Source organism: Phyllostomus hastatus, unplaced genomic scaffold, assembly GCF_019186645.2.
Source record: "Phyllostomus hastatus isolate PE091 unplaced genomic scaffold, TTU_PhHast_1.1 phas_scaffold_501, whole genome shotgun sequence".
Classification (NCBI taxonomy): domain Eukaryota; kingdom Metazoa; phylum Chordata; class Mammalia; order Chiroptera; family Phyllostomidae; genus Phyllostomus; species Phyllostomus hastatus.
Window position 1 is genome coordinate 5,294,306 of NW_025334033.1, and position 12,746 is coordinate 5,307,051.

The 12,746-nt window shown below is 37.6% G+C and overlaps 1 protein-coding gene across 3 annotated transcripts in view; it reads left to right on the forward strand.

The window, feature by feature from the left end:
- The first annotated feature begins 2,308 nt into the window (after positions 1 to 2,308).
- Positions 2,309 to 12,746, forward strand: part of CDIN1 (CDAN1 interacting nuclease 1) — a 211,143-nt gene continuing 200,705 nt past the window's right edge. For all 3 annotated transcript variants that reach the window (XM_045823786.1, XM_045823787.1, XM_045823788.1), the window contains exon 1: positions 2,309 to 2,616. In XM_045823786.1, the coding sequence (XP_045679742.1) occupies positions 2,516 to 2,616 (101 nt within the window). In that variant the 5' untranslated portion in view covers positions 2,309 to 2,515. The remainder of the gene's footprint in view (positions 2,617 to 12,746) is intronic.

A 12,746-nucleotide genomic window follows, 5' to 3' on the forward strand; every position in this document is an offset into this window, starting at 1 on the left:
TTTCATCTCATGACCCTACATCATTTAATGGGCAGATGATTGGTATTACTGACTGGCTGACTGAGAAACAGTGGGGGCACATCAGGCATGGAAAGGTAGCTCTCCAAGGAGTAAGGACAGATGAGGGGCATGAAGTGTGATGCAAAAGATGGGGCAGAATGGGGGGAGGGAAAGGAAGGAAGGGTGCCTCAAAGGAAAAATTGGCTTATTCCAAGCATTTCAAAAGAAAAGAAATTTTCAAAACACCTAAACAACAATAAGAATAACACATTTCTGCTTTGCTTCTATTTTGTGCTTAATAAACAACACTCCTGTCACTGCCAACAAAAACAGCAACATAACTGTGCTTTTCCCCTGGCACTAACTTGAAACAATCTACTGGATTTGGGTCAAAACTGTAAACTGCCAGCATGTTAAAAATAAAATCAGAAAAACAAACCTGGCCTTTTCCTTAAGGGTTGTAAGGGTGAATGCAGGGCAAGAGCCAGAGAGAAGAGTTACTATAAAAAATAACTAGTGCAAACATCCTTGAACTGATGTTTTCTATAAAAATCTGTTGGCTGTGAATTGGAAAGAGTGAAGTGGGAGGGAGAACGGAATGGGGGATCAAGTGGTGTCTGCTTATCGTCAGCTAGCTTTCATGTAAAAGTCATGGCAGGGTCAGCAACAAACTAGCCAGGTGGCAACTCCAGGCCACGCTGCCATAAATAAATAGTTATGTACTAATGTCACACAACCAGAACTAGATGCAAAGCATATGGCAAGAAAACATTCTGATGTAAATATTCAGGAAAAAAAATATGGTTTTTGAATTCAGGATCCACTCTTGTTACCGGACTCTGAGACGCCTGGGAAAATAAAGTGGTGGAGCTATTTAAAACCTGAACTAAAAGATTCTTTGAAATGTATATTATTCCCGTTCAAAAACTCCTTAACCTTTGGCCTAAGAGAGTGTGACTATTTGGTGTAGTAATTAAGCATTATTGAGAGTTGGTAAAAGCACAGACTCTGGAAGCAAATTTCAGCAGCTTAAACTTTACGCATGCTGCTTACTTGTTCTCATGACCCTTGGGAAGTTACTTAACCTTTTCATGCCTGAATTTATTCATCCTGTATGAAAGGAGGAGGAAGGTGATCATGGCAATTGTACCTGCCTCACAGGAAGTTATGAAGATTATGTGAGTCGAAGCATAGGAAGCCTGTTAGACAATAGCTGGTAATGCCCTGTCCACGGGACCTATCATTACCAAGTAGCCTTACAGAGGCTATTTATCTCACGTAGACTATCTGCTGGACAACATGCTAAAGAATTCTTTACTTTCCTAGAGAAGCTTAACAATGCGTCATGAATTAAAAATCAATTTTACAAAGGAACTGAGGCTTAGATAGATTAGGGAATTTACCTAAGGATGCATATCTAAGCTAAACTTCCAATCCAGACCTTATTCCAGATTATTAAAAAACAAACAAAAAAACACGTTCTCTAATAAACACTTTGTCTTTTATTTGTTTAAAATGTTAAGATTTGAACAGAAACACATGGCCTTCTAAGAACCAACATGATATTTAAAAAGGGATTGAAGAAGGAGCTGATGTCCTAGGAAATTGCCTAGGCTCATAGCACCGTGGAAAACAGATTCATTCATTGACTCATTTCTCCAAACATTTATCGAGTGCCTCCTGTTTTCTGAGAGCTGCGGAATCAGAGACAATTAAGAAATTATTTCAGTCCTTGAGCACCTAACTGGGGGACAGGCGTGAGAGTACTATTCTTCACTGCAGGCTGTTTGATGTGTCGGATTTGTTTTCTGGTTGGTTTCCCAACGTGAACAAAGCGCCGCACAAGCTGCGTGTGTCTGTCGTGTCTGGTTTGTGTCTGTCGTGTCTACGGAGATCCTGGGAGTTTTGCTCTCAGAGTGCGGAGAGAGGTTGGGGACCGCACACTCTCTTTGTAGGTCACTCTCCAATTGGAGCTGCTTTAAAACCCGCGCGTTTGTAAGCGTATTCAAATCGGGGGGGCCCTGTCTTTCCGCGGCTCAAGATTAAGGATCGCGGGACACCCGTGTGCCCGAGCTGCCCGGCCAGTGAGCCAGGACTCCTGGGCTGTCGGCAACTGAGAAAGTATAAACATACGCCTGGAACTTCCCAAGTTGAACCCAGATAGGTAGTTGCAGCCGGGATACCTGTCGGCCGGAGACTTAGGCTCCACCTCTGCCCGGACCGCTACTTCCTGATTGGTTTGCCCTTAACTGATATGGCGGCCGCTTGCCTTCGGCTGGGCCCACTGCGGCTGCTCAGAAAGCCAAGGTCTACAGCCCGCCCCCCGCCGCAGCGGAGCAGCTGGGTGAAACCCAGGCTGTACAGCTAATGGTGAAGGGGCTACGGGCAGGCCAAGGAAGTCGAGGACCTAGCGCTGTGGTCCTGTGTGCCCACCCCTCGTTTCCTGGCACCAAGGCTGTTCGAGCCCAGTGTGTTTTTTACTTGTCCCTGCCACCTCCCAGACTCTTGGCCCAACATGATACTGACTAAAGCCCAGTACGACGAGATAGCCCAGTGCCTAGTGTCTGTGCCTCCCACCAGGCAGAGCCTGAGGAAGCTGAAGCAGAGGTTCCCCAGGTAAGTGCCCATCTCTCCTCTCTCACAGCCCTTTGCCTGAGTCAGCTGTGCCTGGCAGCCAAGCCAGCACTTAGGAACCACGTGTCCCACATGTCAAGTGTTAGGAGATCAAGGATGGTGAAAGAGGTTTCGTCTTTCACTATCCCGCCTTCCTTGGGCGACTTTTAATGGATGAATCAATTAAATTCAAGGTAACATGTTGTTTGTTGAAAATTGGTATGTGCTAGAGATGAGTGTACGTAGTAGGTGCTCCATAAATGTCTAGTGGTTAATTGACAGATACTAGGGATGAATGACAGGTGGGAGGGCCCTCTCAAAATAGAAATACCAATTGTAGATTCAAAAGGATAAAATGAAGGACCATTTTCAGTCGGTTCCTGGAAAGAAACTAGGGAGCACAGACCTAAAGGGGCCTCCTGTTTAACTATGGCTCTCTGATATAATTAAGTGATCTCAAGTGTTTTCATTGCCAGTCAGAGAGGTATCCTAGACATTCCACTCTAGGAATCTTTGGCTCAAGGTTGGCCTTTTAAACAATTATATATATAATTGTTTATACACACACACGTCCCAGGTATATTTCATAGTTCCCTCCTCCCCAAAACACATTTTTTTTCTTGTGATTTTAGGATTATCCAACTTTCTAAGGAAGGACTTTAGGAACCGCATACTATACATTTTCTCGTTTTAAAGATGTGCAAACAGAGGCCCAGACGTTACACTAAGAACCAGTCCCGGATAAAAAAGGTTGTTATATCTGTGACCTGTTAAAAGACTAAAATGTTTACTTTTCTTAGATTTCAAAACCAAATTTGAACCTGTACCATTTGTGTGTGTGTGTGTGTTGGGGGGGGGGCACTGAGCACCCTTAGCCCCTAATGGAGAACTTCTCTGTCCTTGATGTGTAATTCTTCACAGACATCACCACTGAAGTATTTTCTTGAGGAAAGAGATACTATTGGATAATTAGTATTAATAAATTACAAATTGAAGCATAAGTTGATATTTTATGATGTCAGGTTTTCGAAGGACTTGGTTTTCCTTATCTGTGAAATAAAGGGATCTCTTTCTAATTCATATTTAATTTAAGGTACTATTTATGCCTTTATAGTTTAATATTTTTATCAGACTTGCTAACCAGGAACAAAATTGACAAATTGGAATGTGATTACCTGTCTTTAACTCTTGCCAACTCTGCCGATGAGCAGTGAAATAAAGTGAAGGCTTGTCAGCTAAGTGAATAGGTAGATTTTTCTGGACAGTTTTAAAATAGAACATACATGTAGATATTCTTTTCTCGTGTACTTATATTACATTTGTATTTTTGCTTTTCTTTCTTTACCTCTTCCTCTTCTATTTCTCTCTTTCTCATGCTTTTTCTTTTTCCATGGCAAATACCTTGTCCTTTTCAGAAGAGATAAGAACCTCCCTACACTCTTACGGACTTAACAAGTATACTTATGAAGTACTCACTTCGTTCGGGGCAAGATGCTGTCTTGCTTATTCTCTTATGCCCCACTTTTTCTTCTTATTCATGATATGCCCCAAAACTTTTCACTTCTTCCAAATACCACTTAAGAAATGACAAACTCTTCTTCCACTGGAAATTATTTACAGAGGATTCATTAATGTGCAAAAGGAGGAATTAGCCATTTAGCAGGATGGGTGGGGATTCTTTAAAATGTGTGATTTTGGAGTTGGCTTCACAGTTTTCACTATAGCACTGCTTTACTTTAGATGGTCCTTGGAAAGTATTTGAACAAACTTTAGATTTGATAGGTCATTTTATCAGAGAGTTCATCAGGTATGGACCTCAGGGATAATTTCTGGTGGTTCAGGGAGGTTAAGTGACTTTTCAAAAACCCCAGAGATGTTTAATGGCCAAACAGTGTCTTGATACAGGTTTCATAATTTTAGTTCAGAATTCTATACCAAGCTGCCTTCATTAGTTTCAATATCAATAGTAATAACAGCAGCAATTGTTTTGGTGGCATTCATGTAATTTCAATTCTTAAAAAATCAAAGTATTGAAATGTTTTTAAAAGTTGCTAAAATTTAATTTTGATTTTAAAAGTAGAACATGTTCAGTAAAGAGAATAAAAATTATTTATACTTATATAGCCCCCAAAATTTATCTTAACCTTTTATGTATTTTCTAATCTTTTTTCCCCACTGTAATACTGTATCTGCTAAAATACTTTGTAGGTCTTGCTTTTTTCACTTAACATATTGTGAACATTCCTTATCTTCAAAAATTCTTCACAATGTGTTTTAAATAACCAACATCACATTCTGGATGCACCATCCTTTCCTTAATGTTGGATATCAGGAGTTTTGCTTTTCTATTTTATTGATATTATTATTTGTACATATATAACACCAAGTCTATTTATTTTCTTACTTTAGAATCCCAGAAATTAGGAATATTAGCAGTTTTCTAACTTTTAATCTGTAGACCTCTTTGTACTTTAAAAAAGTGTTGAGTACTCCAAAGAACTTTTGTTTGTATGGGTTATGCCTATTGATATTTACCCAAATGTAAATTAAAACTGAGAAATTTTTAAAAATTACTTATTAATTTATTTCAAAATTAACAGTCATAAACCCATTACATGTTAACATGTTTTTGTTACACATATTTAACATACTTGATTAATAAGCATCACTTCAAAAAAGAAGTGAGAAAATGGCCTTGTTTTACACTTGTGCAATTTTTTTTTCATGTCTGCCTTAATAGAAGGAAGACATCTGCTTCTGCATTCAACCTGTTGTGATATGTTGTTTTGATTAAAGAATATGAGGAAACTCAGGCCTCAGACAAATATGCAGTTGGAGAGGCAAGAGTAATTTAATAGGCTTTTCAGATAATTGTGGATATTTTTGTTGCTACATAAAACCCAACAAGTGGTATTTTCTTAAAGGTTAATTGCAATGTGGAATGTGAAACCATATCTTGGCCCTTTCCACTTTGTTATATCACAATCCATTGGCCTGTCATGAACTTTGAGTGGATCTTTTACCAATGCATGATTTTTATCATCATGCAATTGTTCACTTGCAAAATGTTGATTGTGGGCTATGCAAGTCTCCCAAATGTTGTCACATTTCATTATATAGCATCAAAAAGGGATATTTGTTAATATCCCCCCTGATCTTATCAGAAAAAATATGTAAGATTTGAAGTTGTCAAGCTTATGGTGATGGATACAGAGTTTTCTAATATTTGAATTTTCTCTTGAAATCTCAAATTTTATTATTGGCAACAAATATTATTACTTGTTTTCTTTGAAGTGACAAGCTCACATTGTTTATTTTTCAGAAAATGTCTGCCAGATATCCAAATTGGAATAATCATACTTTGTGCATCATTCATGCCAATAAAAATGGTGTTTCATGGAAAAGGCAGCTAGTTCAGCTCTCCAACAGTCATTCAAGTGCTTTTCCTTGAGACAGCCATCAGACTTCTGTATGCAGTAGACGTGCTTTGTGTTTGCTTCTTATGTGGTTTTATGGAACGCTAAATGGATGTGTACTCAAGGGTTGAGTATTAATAAGCGAATCTGAAGGTATTAAGTGAAACCGGCTTTGTTTCCCTTCAAGTATGGGGTGCTGAAGAATATAGTGATTCCTAGGACAATTGGACCCCACCATGATTTGTGGGGTCAGGAGCTGGCAACTTGACATGCCATTGGTTTTGCATTGTCATTGCACATGCCACCTGGGGAAAAGGCAAATCATGTCTTACCACTTCTATAAAGATAACTTTGACTTTGTAGAGCCCTGCGAGAGTCTCAGGGACTCCGTGGGTTCATTGACCACACTTTGACAATCACTACCTATTTTAAGTCAAAGGATATTTATGTTTCGAAAGATTTTGATGTCTATTGACAACTTACTATCAAAATGATTGTAGTAATTCTATTACCAACATGGCATGGGAGTATCTGTCTCTGCAAACTTTTGCCATCATTGAAGAGAATCATCATTTAAACTTTAATATGATGGATCAAGAATGGCATCTCATAATTTGCATTTTTGATTATAATACATTGTATGTTTTCTCAGTTGATTATTGACCATTTGGTTTTCTTCTTCTTGAGTTCCCTGCCTGGTGTCCTTTGCCTAATTTTGTATTGAAGTTTGCTGTTACTGTTTATTAATTTGTTATTGTTTATTGGTCTGCATATGTTAAGGATGTTTATCCTATGTCCATATTTGTTGCAGATATTTTCCATTGTTTGCTTTTAATATTGTTCTAGTTTTGAAATGCTTATCTTTAAATTTATGTTTTTTCTCATTTTTCCTTTTATGCTGAGGAAGTCCTTTCCTGCCCTACAATATAAAAAATAAATCTTTCACTTAAATTTTCTTCTAGGTTCCTTATGGCTTTCTTGCTTAGTGTTAATTCTTTAATATTTGTTGCTGAAATGCCTTTTAGCATATGGTCAGAGAAAAAGATGTAGCTTAGTTTTTCCCCAGCTTAATTTTTATTTTGCACAGTGGCTTCCACACGCTCTAGCTTCATTCCTCCATGACTTCTTTGTTTTCACTGAAATTACAAGTTTGTCTTTCCAAGTCAGTACACTGAACCTGGGCAATTCCCATAGCCACTCTGGTCTCAGAATCCTCCAAGTTCAAAAGCAGGGATAGAACTTTGCAATGTCCCATATCTTACAACTCCTAAATTCACCCTCATTCTATTCTTTTCTGTTCTGCAGTTTTATAGTACTAGGCCCTTTGGCCCAAGAATATAGGACATACTGTATTTAAGTACTTGCTGAGGACATATTCACCGATGTGCAACTCTCAAATGATTTCCTGGACCTACTTATTCAGGTTGAAGCCCTCAGCCCAATCAGCTATTACTTATCAGGTTGGATTTTGCATTATATTTTACTGCCTAAACACTGAGTGCGTGCGTGTGTGTGTATGTGTGTGTGTGTGTGTATACAGTGTTCCTAGAGAAATTTCAAAAGGAGTATTTTAAAACTCAAATCTCAACAGAAGTATTTAAAAACTCATTTGGCTGGGTTCTCTGTGCTTAAAGTCAGTACATGTGGTTCATTTTCTTGAGCTTTTCGCCTGTCTCTACCCTTCTCTGCCTCTCTGATTATATATATATGTGTATACATATGTAAATAATATGTATTACATATGTAAATAATATGTAAACATAGATATAGAAATATGTAAACATTATGTAGAAATATGTATATACATGTATATAATCTTATTTTGAAATAATTTAAAATGTATTGAAAAGTTGCAGAAATATTGCAAAAATTGTTATATACCCTTAATCCTACTTGCCATAATTTTAACATTTTATATAATATAGTATACATAATTGTTAAAATTAGGAAATTAATTTTAATGCAATACAGTTAATCTACAGACTTTTTTTTCTAATGACCTTGTCATATTCCAACATCCAAGTTCCCATTTCTATTCCAGAATCACACATTAGATTTAATTGTAATATTTTTTTAGCTATAATCTATGACTTTTATTTACTATTACTTTGTTTTTTATGATCTTGACACTTTTGAAGAGTACTGGTTAGTAGTTTTATAGAATGCCCCTAAGTTTGTGTTTGATGTTTTCTCATGATTAGATTGAGGGTTAACATTTTTGGCAAGAATACCCCAGCAGTGATGCTGTGCCCTTCTCAGTGCATCCTGCCAGGGGGTACATGACTCCATAGGTCTTACTACTGCTGAGGTTGACCTTATTCACTGGGTTAAGGGGTGGTGTCTGCAAAGTTTCTCCAGTGTACTTTGCGTAGGACTACCCTTTGTGATTATGCAGATATTCTGTTTCTCACTCACACTTTTCCTCGCTGATTTTGACATCCTTCAGTGATTCTTGCAAGAAACAGTTATTACTGGTGTTTGCCTAGTGGTGATTTTCTATTTCTCTCACTGGAATACTTTGCAGCTGATCTCATCTACTTCTACCATTTCATGTGAAACAATCCATTCTACAGTCAGTCTATGATTTTCACTGCAGTCTGTTCACCTTTTATAGCAGTTGGTCTATAGTAATCGACTGTGTGTTGACTATGCTTGTGGCACTACTTGGGTATATTTTAGAAAATGGATATAATAATATAGTAATTCATTTGGAGTAATTTGTAGTCTGAGGGAAGAGTTTAAGACACATCCAATAGCTATAAATTATTAGAATCATAGAAGGGTAGAAACCAAAAGATTTGTCAAATGGTTCAGATATGTTTAGTTAAGTGGGATTCTTAGTGGAGATACACCTTTGTTGGAAATCCTTTCATTATTAAACTAAACCCTCTGGCACAAGCATGATTTTTCCCTGAGTTCCCTTTCCATACACTAGTTATTTGGTTACTATTTATGCCTTAACTGATGAGTCATAAATCAAACTCTTGACACTATGGGTCTCTATTCAAATAGGTGTCTTTACCCTATTGAAATATCTTTTCCCTCAGGGATCTTGGCTCAGGTTTTTCTAATGGCGCCTCCCACATTTCTAAGCATGATTTTCTGTCTCAGTCCACAATACCTACTGTATTCCCATTCTTGGAATGCATCACAGGCAACCATTCACCCATATGAATGCTGTTCCTAGAGACATACCAAAAGCAGTAGGTAAAAACTCGTTTGGTTTGGTTTCCTGTTCTTAAACCAATATACATGGTTCATTTTCTTGAGATCTTCACCTACGTCTACCTGAGAACTGGAGTTAAGGCTGGCTGTACTGTGTGTTTGCCAGGGTTGAACTTAGTGCTTCTTGGTTCTTGGTAGTGGACCAGGAGGTCCAGCCTGGTTAGGAGTGGAGTAGCTAAGGGACTTGTGTGGGACAATTAAAATAATTTTACTTAACTTTTACATTTATTTAGGGTGACTGAGTTTAAATTGGTGCTGCAATTGGCTACAGTTGTCATTTTTGGAGCAACATTGTCCACTACCCGCTATTCACCATGGTGCATTTTTATCAGTCCAGTTTTCCCATAGGGTGTCTTTTATTCCATTGTTTTTGCTTCTTGTTAACAACTTGCTCTTGGGAAGTGACATGACTCTGCCTCTTTGTATCTGAGTCACAATTGCCTCACCTGTAAAAGGAGGGATGAAGCTCTACTGCTAGGAAGTAGAAAGAAGGCAGGAGTCACACCCTTCCTTCCTTAAGGCCAGGGCAAGGATTAAGTGAACTCAGGCATGCAAAAACACTTGGCATAGTGAAAGGAACCTGGTGAGTATTTGATGGATGGTAAATTTTATGATTACTTTTAGGATTTAGTATCTGGCCTATGGTAGAAGAAATATCAGAGTAGTAACCTTTTAAAACATAAAACAAAGTTTTGCTTTGAAATGAAGGCCCATAGATTTGTAGAAAATAAATGTTTATGTGGATCAGGTGATTGTATGACTGTGAACAAATAGATTTGATCATTAGTTGAATTTGACGCAGAAATTTCAAAACTTGCCTTAAATCTTTCACAGTTATATATATAGTGCTAGTTTTAAAAAAAACTTTTAAGCGTAGATTGGCTGATTTTTAAGAGTCACAGTAGCACATTGTAGTGTATAATACTGTAGAGCTTGGTTTACTTAGATTAGAAATTTATTCCTATTGGCCTCATTCTCTCACTTTTGGTTAATTTTCTATACATATACTAGTGTTGTGGTAGGCCTGAGTTCTAGAACAATGAGTAAGAATAACTTGTAAAGGGAGAAAATGTCAGTCCTTTATTGAACTAGAAATTTTTTTGTCAGTGTTGCCAAAGAAATCTAATTATTTTGCATGACTTTCAAAAGTATTATTTATATACTCAGGAAATATATACAGAAGTATTTCTGTATCAATCATTAGAGCAAATTGGAAGAGAAACTGATGTAAAGGAAATTGCTCTAAAAATTGGCCTAAGAAGATTGCTATCTCATCTATCTCCTTATCTTTTTAAAATGTGATTTTTATTCCATTAAATTTTAGGTATTTATTTTTGTTGTACTGTAGCCTAGGGTTCCCCCCTGCCCACCCCCTGCCTAGGTTTTAAAGACTCTTGAAAGTTATTTTGTTATATATTTTGTTATATATTTTGTTACATGGAACATCCACTTTCTAAAATCACTGCTTAGCTTTTATCAGATATTTGCGTTCCTTTGGATTTGCAGAGTTGCACAGTGAGATGAGCTCGAGTTCTTGAAAAGGAGCACAGTGCTTGAAGAAAACCTCAAAGAACCCACACGCTGACTATATTTCTTATTAGTGTGAGGGGAACTTTTTGTGTTATTAGATTATTGACTTCATTTTCAAGTCTATATCCAGGCATCAAACTTGAGTCGACTAAGTAATAATCCATACCAGAATGTTTGCTGGTACAATAAAGAGGAATTATATATTTTCCTAAGAGAAAAATGTTCAATAGATGTATAGGGTAATAATATCAATATTTTATTACTTGACTTTCAACAAATGTTGATGGAATTCACCATTATGTTTTTATTACACATTTTGTATGATTTTACCATATTGGTTGAAGTTTCCTTAAAAACAAAACAACCAATATACAAATACTTTTCCAGAGTAAGTATGAAAAGTGACCTGAATATATAGAAGTCATGTACTGGTATGAAAATCATAATGGGAGATGGGCAAAGAATAAATTTTCCTGTATTTTATTTTCAATTTTTCTTGAAAGGAAACTTTTTCAAATGTCTGATCCAAGATATCTGTCTTCTTGTCCCTTTCTGCCGTCAGACTGCATATCCAGTGTGCTGGTGTATGGTGGGTGCACTGAAAGTGTGGGTGAGCTTGTGGCTGGATGAGAAGGCTCAGTGTCTAATGAGGACAGAACTGGATCCAGCATCATTTGGTCCATGGGTTTGAAACCAGCACAGAGCAGTCTGTGCCTCCCCTAGCAACGATGGCACAAGGCTGGTCAGGAATCATCCAGCCTTTTTCTGACCACTTTGGGGAACTAAATACCTGCCTCTATTTTTCTTCCCTCCCCTTTCTTTCCAGCTCACTTTCCAGGGAGGCATCTTGATAACATATATGTTAAGAGTTAGTAGGTCTTCCTTATAACCCAAAGCTTTCTTCATGTCAAAAAACAGTGACATGTTTGACAATGTCAGCTCCTTTAAGTGCTCTCCCATGGCTGAGGTGGGGGTGGGGTACTTTCTGTCCCTCTGGCTTCAGGATAGTGAATAAAATCTTTTGTTTTTTTACATTTAGTGTGGCCTTCAAACTGTGGCCTGACAAACACCTGAAGTTTCATTGAGATAAGAGAATGTTAAAATATCTCAGAACTTATTTCTTGTATGCATTTTAAATATTGAGATTCAGTTGCTAAAAATGTTTGGCAACTGTTAAATTTAGAGTATAACTTCAGGGCCATGGGAATAAATGTTTTCAAACAAAGAAAGTCATACAAGTAGAGGAAGAAAGTAAGGTGGCTTTATGGATCTTGATACTGTTGCTGAAGCAAATATGTAAATACTGGGTCTTTTCCTGACCAAACACTGTCCCTGCTAACTGGGGCAATCCTGGGTGAATCAGTCTTTTTCTGCAGTTGTCCTGGAAGCACAAGTCAAACTGAAGATGGACACTTAAAATACGTGGTACATGGTCACCGTGCCCCAACTCTCCAACTCATTTATTTTCATTTAAAATTTTTTAGTTATTGTCGAGATCTGTCCTTTGCTCCAGGCCCAAGAAAGGATGAGGTGTAGACTCTGATGTTGTATTTAATCCTGTTTTAGGAAGTAGGAGACATGGCAGACTCTTGATATTTACAAGGGTTATCACTGAAGACTGTTGAAAATCTCCACATACGCAACTAGCACTATGTAGGATAGAAAGTCTGTAAATTTGGATCCAGGTGTTTGGTTAAGCTCACTTACCGGCTGTTTGACGTGCTGCCCACCCAATCAGCCTCTTGATATGAAAGCTTCAGATTTATGCTCAGTAAGTTTATGAATTACTATTTGTCATGAATACTTGTGATTATTCTCAGATAAAACTGGGTATGTTTAATCTAGCAGTACTGTGGGTACCCAGCTCCAGCTTTATTATAAATAGAAATGGAAGGTGAAACCTCTGTTTGTCACTCATGCCTGTGCCACACCTTAGCCTCCTGAGATTTTGGACTGATGATG